Raw genomic sequence first — 27,654 nt, 5'->3', positions numbered from 1 at the left:
CACAAAAGTATCGGATCTCGGTATTGGAATTCCGATACCGCAAGTATCGGCCGATATCCGATACTTGCGGTATCGGAATGCTCAACACTATCCGCCACTAAGGGGAGTGATGGTATGTCCGATGGCACTTAAGGAGTTCACCTGACCAGGTATCACAGACACCAATACACTTCACAGTCTGGCCTCCAGGGGGAGCAAAGGGTACTATGTATTAGGCCACTCCTCACAATCTGGTAAAACTGGGGGTTGGATAGGAAGTTAGTCAGAAGCTGACTGGGTTGGAACCAGGCAACATCCTGTGGCAGAGGGTGTTGCGGGGAAAGATTCAGGGGGGTCCCTGTCAGGGGTGGGATCCTGACAGAGGCCTAGCGAACCAGACAGAACGTTAAGGAACCCCGCATGCACTACATTGCGGCGGCATCTCAAGAAAGGACAAGAAGCGAGGTTTATTGTGGAGAAATGAGAAACGAGATCACAGCAAAAAGGAGATAACACCAATAGAAGTCGTGCCGTAAGATCGAGGCAACATCCTACTGAGGCGCGTAGCCAGTGGCCGAAACGCCAAGGAAGTATTGTGCTCCACGCATTACTTCAAACCAACGGCAGGACAGTTAATTATAGGTTGGCTGTCTCACCTAAATCACCTAAGCAGACATAGGGGGCAATTGTGGGAGAGGGGCGATGCTAGGGTTCCGGAAGAACTCCAGGCCTACCTGTCATACGGGTGCGTCCTAGCCATATCATCTGGGGGACGGAGAAGAACATCAGAATAGATACGAGTTGTGAGAAAGAAGAACATCAGAAACAGACACAACAGTTGTGAGGACTATCCCGTGGTGCTCAGCAGGGAGGAGCTACAACACACAGGCGCTAGAAGGTAGGCACTGATTTCCACCTGCAAAGGGAACTCTGGAGGTGCCTTCGGACCGGCCGGTCTCAGCCAGCCCTGTTAGCAGTACTCTGGATTGAGGATCCTGAAGCCTTCAGTAAAGAGGTAAAGAGACTGCAACCCTGTGTCCTCGTTATTCATCGCGACCTACACCACGCACCATCATCTCATCTTTCATTGGACGCCCCTTAGCAGGGTCACGGACCGGGTCTAGCCACTGTGACAACCCCAAGACCGAGACAGAGAGGCCCGGTACCGAGTACCCCGCGGCCCTGCGTCTGGGGGCGCTCCAAACTTGGCGTCACGAACAGGATCTACTTAAGCCTGAAGAATCAGGTCATGTGTGCCTTGGAACTGTGTCTGAATTGTGCTTGAACTGTGATTTATTGCAAAGACTGTGCATTGCTATTACCACCAGAAGTTCCCGCCAAAACCGCCGCCATTACAGCGCTAAGAGGAGCGCAGGAGAAGAAGAAGGGCGTGGAAGTGGGCGTAGACAAGCTGCAGAGCGCGAAAGACAATGGCCGCCCAGTCTAAGTATTGCTGTATCCTGAGGATGTGTCCGTCAGCAGCTGAGGTCCGCCTTCTCATCCTCTTTGGAGGGTGGAGACCATGGAGACGGGGCCGCCCACGAAAGAGAATGCGGGAAGACGATCAAGAAGAAGGGACAGACATGGCGGCCTCCAAGCAGCGATGTGGGGACGACCCGACCTGGCGCCAGCCCGCATCGGTGGGAGCAAGCCAGAACCCACCGCTACAGCAGGTGCTGACCGCTGCAAAGCTGCACGTGAGAGGAGGACCCAGCAGCCGCTCGCCGGACAAATGGGTGGCTGCGGCCGAGGCCCGGCAGGAGGAGCGGTGCCGAGAAGCCCACGCCTGGGTGAGTTCCCGGCTGGTCCACTCTGCGGAGATTCGCCTGTCCCCCGCGCTCCCTTCTTCGTCCGACCCGGCCGCGGAGGACTCACGGACCCCGTCACCGGGCCGTGAACCGCAGGAGTGGGACCTGAAGCTGATGCCATGGATGGAGCACCAGCGGCGTCTGGTGACCGCATGGCGGGAGAGAAAGGAGAGGGAAACCCAATCTGTGGCCATGATCGACTTGAGAGCCGAAGTGCAGGACCCTCTGCCGAAGTGGGGCATAGTGATTGCCTTCAACTCCCAAGAAGGACGAGGAGTTATTCAAGAGATCGGGGAGCCGCTGAAGGTGCATGTCGCCCGGGGCGAAGTGGACCCCTGCCACGGAATGATCAATGCAGACCGCGACCTGCAGCCTGGGGATGCTGTAGTCTACACCTGGTGGCAGCGAGGGACTGGTTGGAGGGCTCATGATGTCCAGCGGTGCGCAACTCTTCCGGACGCCCCTGAGGCCCAGGAGGCCGGATCCCTTGTTGAGGGGCCGATTACCGCCTGCGCCATGGATCATCCGGCGGTCTCAACCCAACGTGTGACCGTGGGTTCCACCCGTCCTCGGCTGAGGGGGGTGGATGTGGGGCCAAGCCTCTCTAAGCCCCAGAGGGCTACCTGTGAGGTAAAGCCCTGGTGGAAACCACCTCCTGATTCATGAACCTAAGCTGCTGAGATTGTATATAGTTCGTTAACTGTTCGTCTTTTGTGTCTTCTGCTGCTAGTACCTGACCAGGGTTGTTATTAAAGGGATCCCTTTGTTTACCCGGGATCCCTATTGCTTTTTATTTTTGCTTTTATTTTCCTTTTTGCTCCTTGTTTACCCCTGTTATAAAGACTTCCGAATCATGGACGGTGAATGGTTCACAAACTGCATTGTAAATAGTTTGCACCTTATTAAGGGTGCCCCCTACTGGTTTTACAAGAAAAGGAACTCTTTTCGAAGAAACTGTTCCTGGAAACAGTACAGGAGTTCCTGCTGTAAACAGACTTGCGACTTGAGAAGTTGCGCTACCTCAAAGAGACTTGGTTCCCTCTTAAAGGGGATGTTCACCAGTTACACTTAATGTATAATGTTACCTTAAAAGAAAGTGAATAGAAATAATGTCTTACATAGCAAGTAATATGTAGCCAGTTAGATAGTTATAGAAAATGTTTAATTATATTATTAAAAGACTGAGGACAGGAAGAGAACTGAAAGCTGAATTTCAGGGAAAAGTGAACCTGTAGAGGTTAGTGAGTCCTCCCAGGAGCCATAGAGAGATGGCTCAGTGATCCTGTACTAAGAAAAGAGGCAGTAGGCCTGGGCAGATAGACAGGCGGTCCTGCATATGAACAATCAGAGAGTAAAAAGAAGAGTATTGCACTTAGAAGAGAAAAATAAAGAAAAAGTTAATTTATATTTTAGAAGTTTTATAGTAAGCCTTTAGTGAGTTCAGCTTATACGCCCTTAAAGGAAAAGTTAAATTATTGTTCAGAATTTGCACTAAGTAGAATACCCAGCTGGGTAATAGAAGTCATTTATAGTATGTTATTTAAAGTATTTAACCATGTTTTGTTTGTAACGTTCAAGAGTCCTTACCTCCCATAAAGGGAAGCACTGTTATAATTATTTGTTCATAGCATTTTCAAAATTTGTATGTCTTTTGCTGACATGTATTGTTGTTTTCTTCCCAGTCTGGGAGTACTGGATTTAACCGGGGGGGAGTGCAGTGCCCCAGAGTCCTGGTCATTGCAGTACTGTTGCTCCGCCACTAAGGGGAGTGATGGTATGTCCGATGGCACTTAAGGAGTTCACCTGACCAGGTATCACAGACACCAATACACTTCACAGTCTGGCCTCCAGGGGGAGCAAAGGGTACTATGTATTAGGCCACTCCTCACAATCTGGTAAAACTGGGGGTTGGATAGGAAGTTAGTCAGAAGCTGACTGGGTTGGAACCAGGCAACAGCCTGTGGCAGAGGGTGTTGCGGGGAAAGATTCAGGGGGGTCCCTGTCAGGGGTGGGATCCTGACAGAGGCCTAGCGAACCAGACAGAACGTTAAGGAACCGCGCATGCACTACATTGCGGCGGTATCTCAAGAAAGGACAAGAAGCGAGGTTTATTGTGGAGAAGTGAGAAACGAGATCACAGCAAAAAGGAGATAATACCAGTAGGAGTCCTGCCGTAAGATCGAGGCAACATCCTACTGAGGCGCGTAGCCAGTGGCCGGAACGCTGAGGAAGTATTGGGCTCCACGCATTACTTCAAACCAAAGGCAGGACAGTTAATTATAGGTTGGCTGTCTCACCTAAATCACCTAAGCAGACATAGGGAGCAATTGTGGGAGAGGGGCGACGCTAGGGTCCCGGAAGAACTCCAGGCCTACCTGTCATACGGGTGCGTCCTAGCCATATCATCTGGGGGACGGAGAAGAACATCAGAATAGATACGAGTTGTGAGAAAGAAGAACATCAGAAACAGACACAACAGTTGTGAGGACTATCCCGTGATGCTCAGCAGGGAGGTACTACAACACACAGGCGCTAGAAGGTAGGCACTGATTTCCACCTGCAAAGGGAACTCTGGAGGTGCCTTCGGACCGGCCGGTCTCAGCCAGCCCTGTTAGCAGTACTCTGGATTGAGGATCCTGAAGCCTTCAGTAAAGAGGTAAAGAGACTGCAACCCTGTGTCCTCGTTATTCATCGCGACCTACACCACGCACCATCATCTCATCTTTCATTGGACGCCCCTTAGCAGGGTCACGGACCGGGTCTAGCCACCGTGACAACCCCAAGACCGATACAGAGAGGCTCGGTACCGAGTACCCTTTGGCCCTGCGTCTGGGGGTGCTCCAAACTCACCGATGGATCCATTCACTATAATGAGGCAGCAGAGTTACTATGAAATCAATCTGGCCTCTGTTCAACAGTGTCCTTCTTTTCAGAAGTGCACAAAACTGTGGCCGACAGCACTTTTATGCAATCCTAAAAAGACGGACACCACCGGATCACAGGTCCTATTTCATCCATAGTTCCTCCATCTGCCTCATTATAGGGAATTTTCCGCCAGAGGTCCCATCTGAATCACGTATTTCAGAGATTTACACGGAAACCCCGGTGTAAGCTCTCAGTGCAGAGCGCAGGATAAATGTGCGCCGAGCCTTACTACAATCTTTGGGAGGCAGAATGAAAAAATCAATCACATATAACACATTATAATCGGCATGTACTACCTACATTTAAAGGGAATCTGTCACCTACTTTTTCGTATATAAGCTTCGGTCACCGCCACCAGGTCTTATCTACAGTATTCTGTAATGCTGTAGATAAGCCCCATTGAAACCTGAAAAATAAGAAAAACAAGTTATATTATACTCACCTGGGGGGCAGTCCAGTGTGGTCCGGTCCGATGGGCGTCGTGGTCCGGAACCGGCACCTCCCATCTTCATGCAATGACGTCCTCTTCCTTGCTTCCTGTCGCAGCTCCTGCGCAGGCATACTTTATCTGCCCTGTTGATGGCAGAGCAAAGTACTGCAGTGAGCAGGCTCCGGGAAAGGTCCGAGAAGCCCAGCGCCTGCGCACTGCAGTACTTTGCTCTGCCCTCAACAGGGCAGATAAAGTATGCCTGTGCAGGAGCCACGACAGAAAGCAAGGAAGAGGACTTCATTGCATGAAGATGGAAGGCGCTGGACCCGAACTGCGATGCCCATCGTACCGGACCGCACCGGACCACCCCCAAGGTGAGTATAATATAACTTGTTTTTTTATCTTTCAGGTTACATTGGGGGCTTAGCTACAGCATTATGGAATGCTGTAGATAAGCCCCTGATGGCGGTGGCAAAAGCTTATATACGAAAAAGAAGGTGACAGATTCCCTTTAAGACTTTGCATGCCAGTAAATAACAGCTTATGTCATTTTACAGTTTTTATCAGAAAGTGGTGAATGAGATTTGAGAAAAGGAAAAACTTTCTGGTCTGAATAAGAAGTATCTCTAATATTGAGAGACAACATCCTTATATCCTAAAACTGAAGGCAGGAAGTGTTAGATGGGTCCTCCAAATATTGATTATTAATGTCAGGCTTGACTATCAATAACTAATATCTGGCTAATAACACACGCCTTAACGCACTCTGGTTCCTTTGCTATATAATATATGAATGCTGACTAACCGAGACGTAACCATGTATCAATAAAGAATTTTTACACACAAAAGTCTACAGTTATTATTCTATTACCACACTAATACCAGATACAATAATAGCACACAATACAAATACCAATGAAATCCACAATTACCACATGCATAATTATTATAGCCCACTCACCTATTGCTCGCTATCCCTACAGAGAGAAAGGGGTTAATAACAATGATCAGCAAGAGGTTAAAAGCAGTGATATTAAGCCCAGTGCTGTCTTGATGGAGAGGCTGATCGGGGGCTGCTGGTGTTCTGCTTGGGAATAATGAAGGATGATAGAAAAGGGGCAAAGATGAGGGGAGAAAGAGGGTACAGATCGACTGCTGGATATGGTGGAGAGAGAGCAGACAGGGCTGAAGGGCTGACAGGGGGGTTGTGGCGGACAGGAGAGGAAGGGAGCCCCAAGGGGCTATAACTGAGGATGTGGTGTGGAGCAGAGAGACGAGAGGAGGAGGGGGCAGAGGCAGTCAGCAGAGTGAGAAGCCGAGAGACTGAGTGCTGCTCCCACTAGGTATTTAAACTCGGCCGTGTGCTCCGGGCTCCTGCATGCAAGCTTGCAGGGCACAGGTGCTGGCAGAGTAAGGCTGGCTTCACACTAGCATTCGGCAGGGCTGCGGACGGCAGCCTTTTTCCTCCGTGAAGCTCCGCCCACTGCCGCGCCTCTTCAGCTACGCCTACGTAGGCACGCGTCCTGCGCACCCTATCTTTAATATTGGGTATGCAGGCCATGCAGATGTATGCGGATGACAACAAAATCCTAACATGTTGCGTTTGACGCAGGTCGGCGCAGTGTCAAGACGACGCATGCGGAAGCATCCACATATATCTGCATGGCCTGCATACCCAATGTTAAAGATAGGGGACGCATGCAGATGTAGGCGGAGCTAAATGAAGAGGTGCGGCAGTGGGTGGGGCTTCACGGAGGAAGAAGGCTGCCGTCCGCAGCCCTGCCGAATGCTAGTGTGATGCCTGCCTAATATGATGTCACCGCTCAGGCAAGTGCATCTCTGCTCGCATACAGACATGGTGGCAGTCTGCTTTCAAGTTCTGTGCACTCACAGCGATGTGATTACATTGCTGTGAATGTCTGGATCCCTGCAGCCGTTGGCTGCTGCCAGGACAAAGGATCACTTTTAACAATGGGGTCATTCTTATAGGAGGACAAATATATTTGTGGGGAAGACATATTATATTAGGAGACATTATATTATATATAGATATATACACACACATGTACAGTTTGTGGCACTTTCCTTTACAGATAGTTTGGACCACACATGGTTAGCCTTGCAAGATGAATACATATTTAGAATTGAGAGTCCTCAGTGGTTGATACCTTTTAATGGCTAACTGAAAAGATGTTAACAAATTGCAAGCTTTCGAGACAACGCAGATCCCTTCATCAGGCATAGACTAATACAAATTCTGAAAAAACACATTCACATATTCAACGTATCAACCACTGAGGACTCTCAATCCTAAATATTTTTCTATCTACTGGCTAACACGGTACCAAGATATATATCTTTCCTGTATCAAGATGAATACATACAGTTTAAATTATTACTGCATTTTGAGCACCCCATAGTGCCATGGGGGGTTCAATGGTACTGGGTCCGACACAGTTCTTAAATGGGAAGGTCACAGCAGCAGTGACCCAGTCTGTTGCCCTGGGCGTCCATAAAGAAATTGTAGTGTTGTGGTATAAAGGTTATGGGAAATATGTTTGTGACGCCACGCATGCTGCTCGGCAATAATAGCCGACACTGCAGTCAGATCCCCTGGGGCGATGGTGGTGCAGCAAAGATGGTGCAGCTCTCCACGGGTAGAGCAAGCCCCAGGGCAGTTGTAGGGTTAAGTGCTAAGATGGTGGTTGTGGTTATGGTGGGCAGGTGATGCAGGAATAACTCAAAGGACACAGCAAGGTGCGGCTTCCACTTTTACTTACAGTTCTCCAGTCCACAAACGCCAGTCAGATGCTGTGTTCTCCGGGTCAGTGGTCCAGCAAACTCCCAGGTAAACTGGGGTGCACCTTTCCAGGACTAGTTTCTTATGCCTTTCTCTGGCCATCTCACCACACTGGCTTCCACTTCTCCTGCCCAGTGTCTCACCCTCAGTGTCCTCTGAGTCCCCTCGATTCTATCCAGCTGCCTTTTTGACGAGTTATGGGTAGATGTGGCTGTGACTCTTACAGACGCCACAGCCTCAGGTTTCTTAGCTGAACTTTAAGATTTCCACTAAGTTGGGGCAGGTCCCCTGACTGCAACCTAGTCCCTCCACCCAACTATGGTCAGTGTGGATATGGGCCTCATGGGTGGCTTCTGCACTTCCCGTTCCCCTAGGACCTCTTCTGTCCTCCCAGGAGCTTCCTTCTGTCTTTCCCTCACACTTTTCTTCTCAGCTACGTTCTCCACTCCTCTCCCTTGGGTTTCCTAGGACCAACTGCTCTAGCACACTGTTATCCCACCTTCTAAGCTCCTCCCCTTTTGCCTACCTACCCCACCCACTCCCACCACCCATTCCTATTCAGCCTGGGATGAAGCCTTCCTCCCTAAGGGTATGTTCAGGTGCCCCGACTGAACTAGTGTGTGTTGTGTATGAATGCTGGAGTCCTGGGTAGTGCCCCCCTCCTTACCTGAGAGTGGGATACCACACCTCTGGATGAGGTGCAGTACCTCTGTAGCGACTGGACTCTCAGGGGCGCTACACATTCCGAGCCAGTGGTTGCACAATACATGTTTTTGTTTTTTTGAGTGGGAGTATAAACCACCTGAGGCCTTTAATATAACAATCAAATATGAAAATCTGACATATGCTTACCTCATTTATTCACATATTGCTATCTCTCCTTCATTAAATAAAATTATAAAGCCGCAAGAGCACAAAGTGGTAGAATAGTTGTACATCAAAACAGAATGCACTCTTAGTAGAACCATTGACAAAACTGTAGCTTAAATCCAGCATATTACATCTTCACTTATTACATCTTATACTCAATACAGATCATTCAAACATGATCAACTTGCTGAAACCCATTGTAAATACAGAGTCTATGGACTATCAAAGATTTTACTCTTGAAAAAATGAATAATTGTCTGGGTTACAAGATCCATTTAAACTGGTCAATCGAACATTATCGGACAGGGTTTCCAAGAGGTCATCAAAAACATTGATGCTTGTGGCTCACTGTTCAGCTACATGCAATAATACCTGACCCTCGTTCACAAATTCAACTATGCCTCTATGCAATAAACTAGTTAAGTCATTTGGCTGTAAATAATGCATTAAGTGTATGTGTAGCATGTTGGCTGCCCAGGGGCCCAATGGAGGAGTCACCTGCTCTCCAGTGGGCCAGTCTGAGCCTGGTCAAGTGGCTTAGCAGGCCATTCGGTGGGTAGTGCTTCCTTGTTTAACTTCATTTCATTTAAATGTCTTCATTTGAAGTCATTTACTACAGTAAATGAATATAAAAATATCTAACATATTGATAGGATAGCCTGTACATATCTAACCTCCAATGTCTCAACTACTAGATGCTAACTAATTTCAAGTAAAGAGAGTAATGTTCGTCTCCATTTTTTATTTTCAGCATATGTGCAATAATTGTCCATTGGCTATTGTGTCCCTCAAAGGTTTACATTAAAAAAGTTTCAACGTATTATGTTCGGTGCTCTTTCCATATAATTTATGTATGATAAGTTTACACCCAACCTAGTAGAATGACAAAATAGCATTGAAAGGTTTGCCTGATTTGGACTGATTTATAGATGGCGAATCCCCCAGGTAAGCTAATGATGGGAGATCCATTCATTTCGTGGGAGGTCTGTGGTCTTCTAGAGGACCTAGATACTAGATGTGATTCATCACTAAAGTGGGTTCTGAGAAGGAGAGCCTTTGCCAAACACCTTAATATAAAATAATTAGTAGAATGTAGCTATATAAAATAAACAACTTAAAGACCACAAATTATAATAGTTTAATATTAAATAAGTTTGGTGAATGTTATACGCTCTAATTCTTGGCATTGAACACTGTTGATGAGCTGAAAAGTGAATGAATGACAGAAATGATAGAAATAAATAGAAATTCCTATTAAACTACTCTGTTTTGGTTTGCTAAAGAAAGGAGAATGTATCTCCAAATAATTTGAACAAATTTGCTCAATCAGAACAGAGGCTTGTATTCAACATAGCAGGAAATTAAAGTAGAAAAATTAACTTGAAGACTAACACAGCCTCATATCTCCAAATAGAAACTTTTCAGAACATAATGTACTATATTGAAAGATCGGAGCTTAGCCCAAGGAGTTCATGGTCTGGTCATTGCCTGTAGTTATTAGAAAAGAAAATGAATTTCTGCTAAAGACACCTGCAGACAGATTAAATGATCAGATGGCTTTAATTTTAAGCCTAATTATTATTCCTTCTTGCAAAATATATAAATCATTTGGAAGGAGTATAAATTATATATTCGTAGCCGATTTCATGCCTGTTAGTCATTCTCATCATCATGAGATGATCATAAATGTGTAAAATGTCCGAGTTCTAACATTAATTAAACATATTCATACTTGCTTCAAAATTATAAAAAAAAACAGAATTCGTTATTTGCCCACTTTTTATACACAGCAGAGTTGAATGAAAGAAAAGATGAATGACAAAATTGTGGATCATGCTACATTGAATGAGAGAGAGACTGGATTTAATTATATTGTAGTTATTGCCTTTAGATAAAGTCAAGAGCACACTGTGTGGCAAACAGCCTGGAAAAACATAAGAGGTGAGAACTGTGAGTAATATTATCCTGAAGCTCATTTATGTGCCTGCCTGTGCCAGTAAATGCTAGGGAAACTGCTAGATTGTTTTAATAATGTTATTGCAGTATAACCTTACTGACATCACTGTTTGCAGCATGAGAAATTTCTAACTCTGAGAGCGGTGACGTCAGTTAGGTGACAGCAGTTCATCTGCTATGAACTGCGGTAACCTTACTGACGTCACCGCTCTTCACTGCAGCCGGATTCACACGCTACTGTCAGTGTGTTCCTGCAGCCTTACTGAGCAGTCACATTACTGATGTCACCACTCAATATCCATGTCCGCTTCCCAGATGATTAATATCAGCCCGTAGCTGCCTGCTGCCAGCCCCCCTTTTTAATAATAGACTACGCAGACAGCTGTGAACTGTTATTAATAGCCCGGAAAGCTTCATGGATATTGGCTTCTTCCAAAAATAACAGCAGCCACCAGCTGTCTGCTTTCTCTTAGCTGGGTATTAAAAATAAGGGGGATCTCACACCATTTTTTTTCTTTTATTTCTTTATTTATTAGCTAAATATAAGTACAGTAAGCTACACATGCCCTGCACTAATTATATATCTCACTGACATCTTTCTTACTCTGCGCAGTTGCCGGCTGGTGAATACTTTCAGCAGCAGCACCTGCCCTTGCTACTATCAGCGAGACCAGGCATACAATGATGAAAGTAGTAGTCAACAGCTGATGCCTGACCAGCGGGAACCTTTTCACCACCAAGCACAGCTGCTGGCTCTTATGCTGTCCTCAGTGTAACAGCATAGGATCCGTGATATCTAACGGATGTGAATGGTAGTGACTTCAGTAAGGTCACCACCGGTGTTTCCCACACTGTGACACAGATGACAGTGGGGACCACTGAATGTTCCGCTAATAACAGTGAGATCAAGTGTGGCTGATGGGAGTATTCATCAGCTGGCGCCTGCACTATAAATAATTAAATTTTAAAAACGGCATGAGTTTCCCTCTATTTTTGATAACCAGAATGGCAAAACTGACAAAAATAGAGAGGTCACCATGCCATTTTTAATTATTTAAATAAATAATTTAAAACAAAAGCATTGGGTCCTCCCCATATTTGACAACCAGCCAAGCTAAAGCAGACAGCAGGGGACTGGTATTCTCAAGATGGTAAAGAGCCATGGATATTGTCCCCCAGCCTAAAAATAGCAGCTGGAAGTTGCCATAGAAAAGTCACATCTATTAGATGCACCAATTCTGGTGCTTTGCCCGTCTCTTCCAAATTTGCCCTGTGTGAAGTGGCAAATGGGGTTAATATTTTTGGCGTTGATGTCAGCTGTTTTATGACCGCTGACATCAAGCCCACAAGTTAGTAAAGGAGCGGAGTGTACAAGACGACCGGAGGTAAGCTTCTAACCTGTGGTCACAGCTCCTGGCTCACGCAGTCATCTGACAACGTGGGAGCTGCAGTTCTTTGACCGGTGGTAATAATCTTACCACAGATCAGAGGCACCTGTGTTTCTCGCACTGTCCTGCAGATGACAATGAGGGAAACACCCGATGTTCCGGGTGCCAAACTCAAACAGCAACATGGACTTCCTGGAGAAGTCCATGTTTGGGGTCCAGGCCCAAACAGTAGGTGTTTGGTACAGACTCTGAACTTTACTGTTCGGGTTTGCCCACCACTACTCACCACCTCTTGTCGCAAGTGATTCCACTCACTGTCAAAACGTTTTTTCTCACATCTATCTGTATCTTCTCCCTTTCAGTTTCATTCCATTGCTTATCGTGTTTCAATGTGCAAATGAGAATAAGGATGATCCCTCTACACTGTGACATCCCTTCAGATATTTGTAGACAGCTAATAAGTCTCCTCCTATCCTTTATTGCAAGCTAAACATTCTTAGAACCTTTGACCATTCCTCACAATAGCTCACTCTGTTTGTAATGACTGTATATAATATATGAGTTTCACTTTTTGTGTTGAAGAACTGAAATAAATTAACTTTTTGATGATATTCTAATTTTATGAGATGCACCTGTAGAATTCAAATCCCTTCTATTTGCATACATATGATATGAGTCCGGTGGGTGGTGAATCTGAGGAGCACCTCCTGCTCTATAACATCCCGCCTGCAGATCAGATACCATGACATGTTCTCTTAAAATGAGCACAGATTAGGGAATTTTTACATGTTAGTGGTTAATCGCTAGTGTCAATCACTACCTTTAGAATTGCATGTACTAACAGCATATAATAAATATAGATGTTCATGATAATTACGGCACATACTGTATTTGAACTTTTTGAGTTTCAATCATTAGCAGCAAAGCTGCAGGTTGGTATTAAGGTTCATTCAGGACTGTGTCTTCAGGAATGAATAAATCCTTGCAGGTAGGGACACATAAAAATACACATTTTCTTCTGCATTTGACCTTTTCAGTAGCATTTTAAAGCTCTCATTATTGTATATCTTCAGAATGTTAAAAGCTGTAGCAGCCGTGAAAATATATCTCTGACATTCCAAGTATTTTTTTTATCATACTACTGTCACCATTCTGGACATTTTCTTTTGATTTATTGCACAGAAATATATTTATCTACATTGAATTATATCCTATTGATTCCTATGCATATCAACAATTATGTTTATTATGTTACATCTAATAAAACGTGACTTTCGAGCATTGGCTTCATAAGGCTTGTCTAGCAATGTCAGACTTCGGTGATGCTGCAGAAAACAAAAGGAAGATTCTAGAGAGGAGTGGAACTGATGAAATTCAAATTTGCCAAATCCTGCCTGATTTTATTGGGAAATTCAATATACAGCAAATTTAGTCTCTGTGAATTGAATGTTTTTTATTTTTCTCTGGGGTCTGTAGAGTGAGACCCCATAGCGCAATAAATGTAAGATATAAAAAAAACAAAGAAACCAACACTCTCCTCATAATTGATTTCTGCTATTTACTACAGGAAAGATATATATCTTGGTACCGTGTTAGCCAGTAGATAGAAAAATGTTTAGAATTGAGAGTCCTCAGTTGTTGATACCTTTTAATGGCTAACTGAAAAGATGGTAACAAATTGCAAGCTTTCGAGACTACACAGGTCTCTTCATCAGGCACAGACTAATACAAATTCTGAAGAATCACATATTTATGCACAACATAGCACTCATGGTAATTCTGCTTCATGTCACCTGTCTTATCCATGTTTTTTTTTTTTCTGTGCTATGTTGTGCATAAATATGTGATTCTTCAGAATTTGTATTAGTCTTTGCCTGATGAAGAGACCTGTGTAGTCTCGAAAGCTTGCAATTTGTTACCATCTTTTCAGTTAGCCATTAAAAGGTATCAACCACTGAGGACTCTCAATTCTAAACATTTTGCTAATTACTATACACTGTATGGTGCATGGCGTGTCTTCTTACCACCGCCACATTCTGAAACCTTGGGCATTTTTTCGCTAGGCCAGGACTTTTATCTGCATGTGACTAGAGTATCTGTTGTAAGGTTGCTCTCCATGTCCTGACGTCACAACATCAACATGACCTTACAAAACAAATACGCAGAGACATCTGGGCCTGGTTGGGGTATATATGTAAGTCTAGTGTAAAGAGTATGTGGGTTTCAGAGCATGGAGGTGGTAAAAAGACTGCACTAACAGTTACTTATGATAAAGAAATGATTAAAAACATTATGAGGAACCCGATAAAGCACTCCTAATTAGAGATTGGTGGTTCGATTCACTAGGCTCTGTTACATCGACCAGGTCAGTAGTTTCTTGCTGCTGGACAGGATCTTCAGAATCTCTTACCTTCTGGGATTCCCGGCATCACTTTTTGGTTAGACTGGCTGGCGTGACGTCTTCACTGGTGCATCGCACAAGCCCCAGCTAGTCAAAAGCCATACTGGTAATCCCGGAAGGTAGGAGATTTGTGAGCCTCCCACCAGGTGACTAGAGACTCCTGACTGGTGAATGGACCAGAGTGCTGAGAATAAATCCACCCATTACATTGTAGGGATAAATTATCTTGACATGTCATTTTTACAGTATAATGAACTAATTCTGTACAAAATGAATGCCCAAAACAAATCAAGGAAGTGTTATATTATTTCATTGCACCCCACAAGAGTTTTTTTCCCTTTTTCAATCTATAATAAGGTAAATTAAATAGATAATAGAAAGATATAGCTTTTGGAAGGCAGAAATATAGAAAGGAAATGGAGGAAAGACTTAAAACATAGTCAGTACTGTTACTTAAAATTTCTCACCACTGAATGAATAGCATAGTGGTCTTTAGTGGCACTTTGCAAACCTACCTGGCACTCTTTTGGCCCAGTTAATCATGTGCACCAGCTCCTTGTCTGCAAGGTTTGTGAGCAGTGTCATCATAGAGGCTTCACTGAGAGGTTTGGTTGAGTCATGCTCCGAATATACAATGGGTGGCTCAGCTTCCATTAAGGCACTAATTAGCTGTTCTGCTGTCAGAGACAATACTGGGCTCAATTTTATGCTTTTAATATTGGGGTTCACCCAAATTGATGCTGTCCTTATTTCAGATGTATTCCCATCACCCTTCTGCTCCTGCTCATCCTTCTGACGTTTGTGTTTCATCATTCGTCCTCCTCTGCGATCTTTCCTAATACCTAAAAACAAATACAGACACTATTAAACCTCTTACAATGCTGATAAATCCACCAATTTACCATGATATTGTATGTTCATGCACTATAAAATATACCAATTACTCAATTGTTTGGTTGAAAGTAGATTTGCACTATGGCACCAAAAAGCCAATACTAACAGATGCATAATGTCAAGCATTGGGCTTTGGCTACACTATGACTTTTTGTGGCGCTACTGATTTATTTTGACTCTTGAGCTATCTCTGCAGTCAAAAGCAGTCATTCAGTTGTATGCAATTGTGTGGACTACAGCTTCCACTTAATAGTTAAAATCAATTAGTAGAGCTGTAAAATGTTGCAGTTCAGCCATGGCCATAATGAACATAAAATATCTAATAGAGTTCAAGACTTATGGGTAAATTCACGATTTTCTGTGAAGATTTCTGGATGTTGTTTGATCTCAAACATGTACAGCAGTTGAAATAAGTATTGATCATGTCACAAATTTTATAAGTAATTGATGGGATGACAGCTTCAAGACCTCTCCTGTATTGAGAAACTAGTTGCATGCATGGCTCGGGTGTGATTTTGGCCCATTATTCCATACAAACATTCTTCAAATCCTGAAGGTTCTGTGGGCTACTTCTATGAACTCTGAGATTTACTTCTTTCCATAAATGCAATTAGTTTCCCCATAAAGGAGGTGTCTTGAAGCTGTTATCACTAACAAAGGCTTTTGTATTAAGTAAATTTCAATAAGCATGTTCAATACCTGTTCACTGTGTCATTTCTAATTTTTACACAAAGCTTAATTTGTGGACTTCCATGGTTTGATTTCATTGCCTCTGTGGATTGGATGGTTTGTTATCAACATTCGGTGAGAATTTCATGTCAGTAGCACCTTTAGAAATGTATTTACTTAGAAAATTGGAGACCTGTTCAATACTTATTTCACCCGCTGTATCTCCAACATTAATGGCTTGTTGACATGGGTTGTATGTGCTGTGGATTTTCTCTTTGTAGAAATATATATACAATTACTGCACATAATGCCGCTGAGATTTTGCAGCACATATGTTCCATGTGGAAATACCTTTACTCCATCTAACACCAGTTCTTCCATTTTGATTAGTAAAATTGGAAATTTTGAGTTATGTCTCATTTCCCAATATGAATATCTGAACTAATGTCGGAATGAATATTGTATAGCTATGTTCCAAATTTTAGTGAAACAGCTTCCTAGAAAAGCTTTGTAGCCACAAAGGTTGAACCTACCCCAAATTATTATTCCATTGTTCTAGAAAGAGTGGTTTTACAAGCTGACATTGCTATGATGTTTAGGTTTAAACCCCTAAATAACAAAGAACCACACTTGAATATTAGTCTTAAATTCTCTGATGACACCATGTGCGTTATTTTATAAAGATAAAAAAAACAAACCCACCACAGATGCTATGGTACCAGTAAACATCATAAAATGAAATGCTAAAAACAACTGAAAATAGCCTAAAAGGCAAATGAGAATAACATACTCATTATCCTAGGACAAGGGGCCAAAGGTGTGGATTTTATAGTAAACAAGCCAATTGGTTCCACGTATTTCATGTAAGATGTTGCTTATTTGGCAGTCAATGATTCTAGTGCACTATTTAATTTTTAGTGGGATTAAGACTGCACAAGAAGGGCCTTCAGCATTGATAACCTCCATGACAAATAGTAAATTATTTCACCATCGTTTCTTATTCTCTTTAGGGGATTAAAATTTCCAGAATCCACTTATGATTACATATTAGAAAAAAAAATATTTTGGACATGGCTTATGATAACGGTTATCATGTTTTCTAAAGAAGACTAAATACTCCTAAAGGTTGCCTCAAACATTTGTGGTTTACCAGCTACTGAAAATGATGGAAATGCTTTTATTTGGACTGTTCTCTGTTTGGCATGGTTTTCCCACCAACTTCTGTGATTGATGAACTTAGATTCCATGAGATGTTCTGGTCTTCAAAAAATAAAGCTGTCCAGAAATGATACAGTATCTGCTTTATATCAGAAAATTAAATTACAGGAACACACCTAAATTCCCACAATATGTCTCTCTGCACTCGTGTTATCTTAACCTTCACCCACTATCCTGTTTGCACTTATAATAAGATTAAATCGTGTAACATATTGGCCAGTTAAAGGGCAGGTTTGGCGTAGAAGACAGCCTTATTTTTTTTTTATTCCAATAAATTTTTATTAAGTTTTCAAAATTCAATACAAACAGCCACCTGCCAACATGGCTGGCGGAACCACATACCGTATTTTCCGGGCCATAAGACGTACTTTTTCCCCCAAAAAATGTTGGTTGTTGCCGAGATCTGAATCTGACCATGCACCGCCCTCGGTGGCCATTTTGCCGGAGACCACGTCACCACATCGCAGCAACGGAGCTTCGGGGCTTCCGGGCTTTGAAGAAATGCTGGCGGAACCCCACCACCACCACACCACAGAGTGCTGCTGCCCCACAGAGCGCTGCAACCCTGTCACCCTACAGAGCCTCGCCACACCACAGAGCCCCGCCACCCCTCAGAGCCCAGCCACCCCACAGAGCCCCGCTACCCCACAGAGCCCATCCATCCTTCAGAGCACCGCCACTGCACAGAGCACCACCGCAACACAGAGCACCACCACCGCAGCAGCCTGGGATAGAATTTCCCAGAGGCCACTGCACCAGCCTGGACCACCGACTGACCCCTGTGACCACTCCTCCACCTGTGCCGATCCCTTCCCTGGTAAGCTGAATTCGGACTGTATGACGGACCCCCATTTGACACATTATTTTTTCCCCTATTTTCCTTCTGAAAATTTGGGGTGCGTCTTATGGTCCGGTGCGTCTTATAGTCTGAAAAATACGGTAACTAACAGAGGATATCTGTGCAATACATCAATAACACAATGATCTCAGCTTTTCCATCAAGTAATCATGTATTGCATATTAAATTTTGAATAATAAGCAGTGGAAATAATATATTGGACAAAAAGGCAATATGAACTGTTACTCCATAATTACACCCAAACTCAAAATGTGCATGGTCACATAGGAGATGGAGATTCCACCATTACTTTTCTAATTCTCGTCCTGTCTCAATGAAGTGGGGAGGACATAGGATTATCTAACCAGGGATCTCATATGCGGGATATTCTATTCTTAGCTGTTAAGGATTGAACAAAAGAATTCATGTTGACAATTTACGTTAATTCTTTCAACCACTTCTCTAATAGTAGGTACATTCGGATCTTTCCGTTGAGCCGCGAGAGTTAATCTAGCCACAATTAAAATGTGAGTTAGGGAACCTCTAAGATCAAAAGGAACCTTATCCATTCCAATGTGAAGCACCATTAAGCTGGGGTCCAATAATATCTGCATCATAAGAGCCTTTTTAATAAGATCGGCTACACCCTCCCAAAATTTAGTGACAATGGGATAAAACCACCACAGATGATCTAGTGTACCTTTCTTCCCACATCCTTTCCAACATAATGAGGACTGATTTAGAACAAAATTAGCTAGTTTCACTTGCCACTGGTACCATCGTAGGTGTATCTTTTCCAAGTGTTCAAGATGGTTTATACATGAGGATACACGTTGTACCTCTCCCAAACCCACCCTCCACTCATCCAGTTCCAGAGATATGCCTAATTCCGATTCCCAGTGCTTCATATAGGGTAGTTTATCAACTAAATCTATCTCAGAGCTTTGTATAAAATTGAAACCCCTTTAGAATTAGATTCCGGTCGTAGAATATAACAATTAGCCCGATGTTCTATGGGGAGAGTGAAAAATACAGATTGTGGTGAGGTCTGGATGAGGTGTCGAAGTTGTAGGTATTGGTAAAAATAATGCTGAATCCCTGGAAATTTTGCTGTCAATTGATCGAAGGGGATGACTGAGAAATTGTCCATTAAGTCTTGTACATTTTTTACTCCCACCTCTACCCATTTTTGAAGATTAAGAAAGGGATTGTGAGATTCAAGGGCTCTTAGTGAGATGTCCGTTAGGGTAATTTTTATCAATTTTGGAGCCAGTGTTCTCCCATATTTTAAGGTAACCTCCATTGTCAGGAGGCACAGAGTACAGGAGCTATGTTTCTCAGTTTACAATACCGATTAGCAAAAAAAGATTCTATTTGAAACCATTTGTTGGGGTTGTTGACTAGCCACCAACTCTGGATACTCCTAGAATGGCTGCTCTATGATATGCTAATATATTCGGAACTCCCATTCCTCCCAAATCATAGGGATTGTACATTGTTTTACTGGCCCCTCTGGGCTTCTTATTAGCCCATATGAATTGGTTGGTCATCCTCTGAACGGAAGATATATATCTCAGGGGGATCTTAATTGGGAGGCATCTAAAGCAGTATAACATTTTTGGAAGTAACATCATCTTAAAAGTATTAATTCTGGCTATCCTTGACACAGATACAATTTGAAGATTCTCTAGGTCCTTTTTTATGGACTTCAATAATTTGGGGATATTACTGTCTAGCAGACTTTTGGAGAGGGTGAGCATAATACCCAAGTATGGGATTTCATCGTCCACCCACTGGAAAGGATATTGATGCTTCAGGCGGTCTCTCACATTGGGGGAAATTAAAATAGGGAGAACCAAAGATTTAGCGGCGTCAAGTTTGTAATAAGATCTTTTGGCAAATGCCTCCAATGCCGATAGAATATTTTGAAAAGATGATTCTACATTTGTACATAATATAATAATATCATCTGCATATAGGCCAATTTTATGTTCCACCGACCCCACCTTAATACCCCGCATGCCACAGGAAGCTCTAATCCTTTCAGCCAATGGCTCCATACACAGGGCAAAATATTGGGGGATAGAGGACACCCCTGATGGCTACCATTAGATATTTTAAATGGATCTGTTAGGAGCCCCAAGGATAACACTCTCGCATTGGGGTACATGGCTACCACAGGCGAAATGATGGGACCTGTTTGTCCAAATTTACCTAGTACACTCCTTAGGTAACCCCAATGCACCCGATCAAAAGATTTTTCAGCATCAAGTTACAACAATGCACTGAGGGAACCACAGAGCTCAGTAACTTTAATCAGATTAAGCATTCTATGTGTCCCATCCTTCGCCTCGCATCCCGCCACACTCACAACTTTGTCAGGGGAGATAAGAGAAGGGATAATGTGGTGCAGTCCCATTGCTAATATTTTTGAAAATATCTTCATGTCACAATTCAAAAGTGAAATAGGCCTGAAGTTACCTGTGCATGTAGGTGGTTTACCTGGTTTCGGTAATGTAGTAATCGTAGCCTAAAGATTAGAAGTGGACACAGATTCTTTTACCTGCCAATGCTTACAAAGTCGCAAAAGAAACGGGTATAATATTTGCTGGAAATGGCAATAATATTCATTTGGCAACCCGTCTGGTCCGGGGCTTTATTACTCTTCATCAATTTAATAGCAGTCCCAATCTCCTCCTCAGTGAAGAGAGCATTAAGACAGTTTAACTGGTCTTAGGATACTCGGGGTAAATTAATATTTTGTAAATATTGATCAATATCCAACTGAGATGGTTGAGGAGTTTGAGGGTCTCTATGTAGATTATTAAGTTGGGCGTAGTATTGGGCAAATAGGCCTGCCATCTCCGTGGGGTTCCGAACATAATTTATATGACGGTCTACAAGGTGATCAATCCTGGTTCGCATTTCACTTTTTTTTGACTCTGTGTGCTAGTAGGGCTCCAGTTCTGTCCCCAGTTACATGAATTCTCGTTTTCATTTTTTTTAAAGATTATGTGCATAAATAGAAAGGAGATTATCTCATAATTTAAATCTAAGCTTACATATAGCCTCTGAGTTATCAAAAGAAGGGTTGGATTTATTAATTAGTTCTAATTGATGGAGTTGTGTTATTATCTTATTTCTTCTCCTCTCTCTTTTCCGTTTCAAATAAGACGCCTGTTGAATGAATATTCCTCTAATCACCACCTTATGTACTGACCATAAGGTCTCATCTGAAACCTCCCCCACATCATTAGTGTTAAAGTAATGTGAAAGTTCTGATGACACTTTCTCCAGCCCATGCTTGTCAAGGAGAAGAGAGGTATTTAATCGCCACTTAGAGGATGGGTTTGTTTGGTGTCACAGGGCAAGTATCAAGGTCACTGGGGCGTGATCCGACCAGGAAACTAATCCAATTTTTGCTGAGACTCATCTGCTAAGGCCTTACTATTGACTACAAAATAATCCAGTGCACTGTAGGTCTGATGTCGAAAAGAATAGAAAGCAAAGTCCCTTTTGGTGGCGTGATAATATCTCCAGTAATCATGTAAATGGAACTCGCTAATCAAAGGTTTTAATTCTTTCCGGAAGTAGTTCTTTTTATTAGAACAATCTAAAAGTCTATCCACAGGAATACTGAAATCTCCACAAATAATTTGATCTCCCTGAGATAATTCGGTTACCTTCTGAAATACTTTGCGTGGAAAGAGAATCTGTGCATTATTTGGAGCATACACTGCAACAATAGTATGCGCCTGACCGTTAAAAGAGCACACTAAAATCAGGAATCGACCCGCTGGCTCTTTATAAGAATTTATACAATGAAAGGCCACCGTATTTTTAATTAATATACATACCCCTGATTTCTTGCCAGGGTTATTTGCAAAGAATGTGTGTGGGAATTGGGGATGGCTAATCCTACTATTATCAGCCTCAAGCAAATGCATCTCCTGCAAACATACCACATCAGCCTGTGATTTCTACACCTCCCTCCACATCATGGACCTTTTCCCTGGGGAGTTCAGTCCTTTAACATTGAGTAATAGTATTTGGATGCTCATGGTGGAATATGTAATCACCTAGGACTTCCCGTATGCCTCTAAGTACAATCCAACAATGGAATCAATATGATTAAACACTCTTCTATCGTAGTATTACTTTGAGAGCACAGATGCATCAATAAATGTAAACAAGTAAGGGATTTAAAACCATACATTACCATAACAAGCAAAAAGAAGAAAACAACAGAGAAAATTCAAAAGTAGTTAGAGTTGGAAAAAATAAAAAAAAATACAAGGAAATTAAAAAAAAAAAAAAAATCAGGTGGTTGCAAAAAAAACAGAATGCAAACTGTTAAGTCAAGGATCAGCAGATAAAGTTGCTGCAAGGGCCGTATTTCTACAAGCCCCACAATGGGCCTCAGAGACATGGAGCTGCTCCAAACCTCCAGATCATGGTTAGACAACTCCTGGGTTAATTTCTTCCCCTGATTGATTTTCCTAGGAGAGAAAGGAATCTTCCACTCAGACAGTTTTTCTTCCGCTTGTTTGGGAGAGTGACATACCACCAGTTGACCTTCATACGAGACTAACAACTTCACCTGCAAGAAACCCCATCTGTATCGGATATTGTTGTCTCTGAGAGACTTATAAACATGGGCATATTGCCTCCTCTTAGCCAACCTTGCTGCAGAAAGGTCTGGAAAAACTTGGAGGTTTTGCAAATCCTCTGGCAGGCTTGGGTTCTTCCTTAGCCTCTGCAGCAATGTTTCTTTAGTGGTGAAAAAATTCAGTCTGGCTAATGTGTCTCTAGGGAGATCAGGATTTATATGGCATGATTTAGGGGTTCTATGAACTCTATCCACCATCACATCTCTAGGGGTTAAGTCAGGGAGAACTGCTTCCAGAAATGATTGCAGGATGCCTCTTATATGAACATTATTCCTTCTAGATCTGTCCTCTAGATCATATACTTTGTCACTAAGCTGGGCTAATTCTTCTTTCAGAGCTTCGGTCTCATCAATCAGGGCATTATATTATGTGGTAAATGCTGCCATCTTATTTTCCACATGGGAAGTGCATTCTCCCAGGCTGGAAATCGCTCCTTTCATCTCCCCAAGTCCTCTCTTAATGAGGCTCTTAATGAAGAGAGGAGACTCTCTATATCTCCTTTTGCAAGAGGTACATTATGCTCCTGCTCCCCTGTGTCCACTGCACTTCCCCCCATGCCATGTGGGGAGTGAGAAGATGCAGAGGGAGATGCAGGCACCATTTTAACTGAACTCCCAGCAGGCTTCTCTCTGGAAAAGTCCTCCAATCTTTGTGGGGATCCACGTTTCTGGGTTCTTCCCCTGGTCATCATGCGCTTGGAGCCTTCAGACACATGCAGCCTGTGTTATGAAGGTAAGGATTCTGGCTGGAAGCTGCTGTGTGCTGGTGTTAGATCCACAGTCTCAGGAGCCCTGGAGTCATGCGACTGCTGCCATCTGCTTGCAGGCCACGGCCCCAGAAGACAGCCTTATTAAAAACATCAAATGCATATAAATTATTGATAAATATATTGTAAATCTTTATGAACTTGTTTGACAAATTTGAGACAAATTCATAGATTTCCTAAAATTTTATATGCTGTTATACTGAATAACTGATATAAATTTTCAAAAACGGACAAACTCTCTGTGCTACTCACTACAGTTGAATATGCATGGGCACTGTCACCTAATGTTTTCATCATACAGTACAATACAATTTCTGGATAAAAATTGGACCAATTTTTTATCCAATTGTGTCAACCTAGTCTGTCTACAGTTAGGTCCAGAAATATTTGGATATTGACACAAATGTTGACATTTTAGCTGTTTACCAAAACATATTCAACACACAGTTAAAAAATCAATGTGGGTTTAAAGTGCAGATTCTCAGCTTTAGTTTGAGTGTACCAAAAGTAATTGGACAATTATCTGAACAGCTCTTTAATGGGCTGCATGGGTTATTCCCTCATTAATCTATCATCAGTTAAGCAGGTAAAAAGTCTGGAGCTGATTCCAGATGTGGCATTTGCAATTAGAATCTATTGCTATTAACCCACAACATGTGGTCAAAGGAACGCTCAATGAAAGAGAAACATGCTGAGAAAAAGAAGAAAAAGAAGAAATCCATCAGAGAGATACCAGAAAAGTTAGGAGTGTCCAAATCATCAGTTTGGTACATCCTGTAAAAAAAAGTGAAATGGTGAGCTTAGGAACTCAAAATGGCCTACACGTTCACGACTCGGCAACAGTGGTGAATGATCGCAGAATCATTCCCATGGTGAAGATAAACCCCTTAACAACATCCACCCAAGTGAAGAACACTCTCCAGGAAGTAGGTGTTTCAGTATTAGTATCATGATGTCTAGCATAAAGAGAAGACTTCATGAGCGCAAATTCAGTGGGTTCATCACAAGGTGCAAACAATTACTATGTTTAAAAAATAGAAAGGCCAGATTAGACTTTGCCAAAAAAAATCTAACAAAGCCACCCCAGTTCTGGAAAAGCATTCTTTGGACAGAGTAAACTAAGATCAACCTGTACCAGAATGATGTGAAGAGGAAAGTGAAGACTTGGAATGGATCATCCAAAGCACACCACTTCATCTGTAAAACATGGTGGAGGCAGTGAGATGGCATCGACCTGCATGACTTGCAATGGCACTGGGTCACTAGTGTTTATTGATGATATAACTGAAAACAGAAGCAGCCAGATGAATTCTGAAGTTTACAAGACTATTCTTTCTGCTCAGATTCAACCAAATGCAGCATGATTGATTGAACAGCAATTCAAAACATACTGCAAAAGCAACTCAGGAGTTTTTTAAGACAAAAGAGGGGAATATTCTGCAATGGAATAGTTAATCACCCTATCTCAATCCCATCGACCATGCAGTTCACATGCTTAAAGGGGTGCTCCGAAGGTCAATAATTTGTTTATCTAAATTCCATTCTATTTAGTGCCATAATCTAAACTAATTTTTAATATGCTTGCATAAAAATTCCCTACTGTTTCCTAACTGCACTATCTAACTGCTACTGTGTTTTTTTACATAATTCCTTTGTGATGATGCTTCATCTATCACAGTGCATCCTCGGATATTCAAACGAGGCATCATTGGGGGGCAAAGGCTGCAGTCACTACCACAGCCTCTGCCCTCTCCCTGAAATTAAGCATCATCGATTATGCTCTTTTCAGGGGTGGGGCAGGGTGGGTCAAGTCACTGCACATTGTTATTGAGCGATGAGCACAATTACAGCATGCTCTGTGTTGCCAGCTCCGATCAGCAGTAGTGAACAGAACAGCGCACTGTTAGTGCATGTTGTCAGGATACCCAGCATTCAGAGACCAACGCCGCCCCAACAAGTGACATCACACCACCGTAGTTTCTCTTATTCGAGAGAATGGGCTTCTTATACTCATCACATTTTGATCAAACTTTGATCAGAGTATGATCAGAGTGTGATCCGATTTGCTCGGATGAGGAGAAGATTGAGAAAAAAATGTCTCTATCTTTTCCATTCTGGCAGTCTTTGAAAATTGGACCGCACTCTGATTTTTCCCACGGACTATCATGGCCGAGTGCAATCTGAATATTTGATGCAAATTGTGTCTGCAGCTAATTTTTCCTTGCAACAGATCGAGGCAACGAGGAAAATATCAGCTACGTGCACAGCCCCATGGAAAACATTGGTCCGAGTGCGATCTGATGTTTTGTCAGATCTCACTTGGACCGAAAATGGTCATCTGCACTACCCCAAAGTCAAAGCAACAAGTTGCAAATCAGTAGGACCTACAAGAAGTTGTTCTTGAAATTGTACTTGTAATTGTCAAATTGTACTTTTGAATTACCCTATTAATTTTCTTATGTGATATGCTGGAAAATGGGAAAAAATAGAGAAAAAAGCGCAATTTCTTTTTTAAAATTTACCATGTTTACTATATGGTAAAAATTACCTGGAAATATGGTTTTCCAGGTAAGTATGATTATAGAGCTACCAAACATGCCTATATATTTTTTTACTCTAAGTGGTGAAAAAAATTTTGGTAAAAAGCTAAAAAAATCACTTGTGTCCCCATTTTCCGTGACCCGTAACATTTTCAATTTTTGGTCAATGGGGCTGTGTGAGGTCCGTTTTTGTTTGTACCCTGAGCTAATGTTTTTATTGATCCCATTTTGAGGTAGAAACAACATTTTGATCCCCTTTTATTGCATTTTTTACTGTAGGCAAAAAATGTAATTCTGGTGTTTAGATTTTCTCATTATGCTGTTTACCGATCAGGTTAATTAATTTTATATTTTGATAGATTGGATTTTTTTTTTGGAATGTAAGCAAAGACCAAGAGCTCTACAAGAGGGTCAGTGCTGGATCACTGGGCAAAAAAACTAGATAACAACACTGGCAACTGTGTTAAAACTATGCTCTCACTGCCCTTTCAGATTCCTTTAACAATTTTATCACTTTTTATGGAAATGATAGCTCATAATACAACATTATTCTTGCTGTCAATATGAATGAACTCCTGATGCGTCTCATTAATTCAATGGTGTCTGTTCAGTCACACATGAAAGTGATAGACAAAGTAAAGTATTAATGTGAAGCAATCGTGACCAAACATCTATTACGGTACATTCTAGACATCTCAACTCATCCATTGGTACTATGCTATGCTACACTTTTCCTAAGGCTAGAATATAAGTATATAAAACAGACAAGTATATAAAAAAATCAACTGTTTTTAATCCAGAAAAGAAAGGATGATTTTTCAATTGTTTGGTATTTTACACTGTGTTCCAAATTATTATGCAAATTGGATTTAAGTGTGATAAAGATTTAATAGTTTTGTTTTTCAAATAAACTCGTGGATGGTATTTTGTCTCAGGGCTCAATGGACCACTGAAATCAATCTTAACCCCTTCACGACATGCACCATAATAGTACAGCGCATGTCGTGTCTCCCCCTTTGATGTGGGCTCCGGCGCTGAGCCCACATCAAAGTCGCGACATGTCAGCTGTTTTGTACAGCTGACATGTGCGCGCAATAGCGGCAGGTGAAATCGCGATTCACCCGCCGCTATTAACCTGTTAAATGCCGCTGTCAAATGCTGAAATGAACGCATCGCCGACCCCCGTCACATGATCGGGGGTTGGCGATGCATCAGGATTGTAACCATAGAGGTCCTTGAGACCACCCTGTGGTCGGCGCTCATAGCAAGCCTGCAATTCAGCTACATAGCAGCGATCTGATGATCGCTGCTATGTAGCTGAGCCGATCGAGTGGTGCCGCTTCTAGCCTCCCATGGAGGCTATTGAAGCATGGCAAAAGTAAAAAAAAATGTTTTTAATATCAAATAATATAAAATATGAAAAAAATATAAAAGTTTAAATCACCCCCCCTTTCGCCCCAACCAAAATAAAACAATAAAAAAATCAAAACTACACATATTTG

The 27,654-nt window shown here is 42.5% G+C and overlaps 1 protein-coding gene across 1 annotated transcript in view; it reads right to left on the bottom strand.

Annotated features, from left to right (window-relative positions):
* ESR1 (estrogen receptor 1) overlaps positions 1-27,654 on the bottom strand; it is a 499,107-nt gene that overhangs the window by 62,468 nt on the left and 408,985 nt on the right. Inside the window, exon 5 of the mRNA XM_077283086.1 lies at positions 15,073-15,399. Within this exon, the coding sequence (XP_077139201.1) occupies positions 15,073-15,399 (327 nt within the window). The remainder of the gene's footprint in view (positions 1-15,072; positions 15,400-27,654) is intronic.

This window comes from Ranitomeya variabilis, chromosome 2 (assembly GCF_051348905.1).
Source record: "Ranitomeya variabilis isolate aRanVar5 chromosome 2, aRanVar5.hap1, whole genome shotgun sequence".
In the NCBI taxonomy this organism is placed as follows: Eukaryota; Metazoa; Chordata; class Amphibia; order Anura; family Dendrobatidae; genus Ranitomeya; species Ranitomeya variabilis.
The sequence above is the reverse complement of the archived record's forward strand: the minus strand, read 5'-3'. Positions and strand labels throughout refer to the sequence as shown.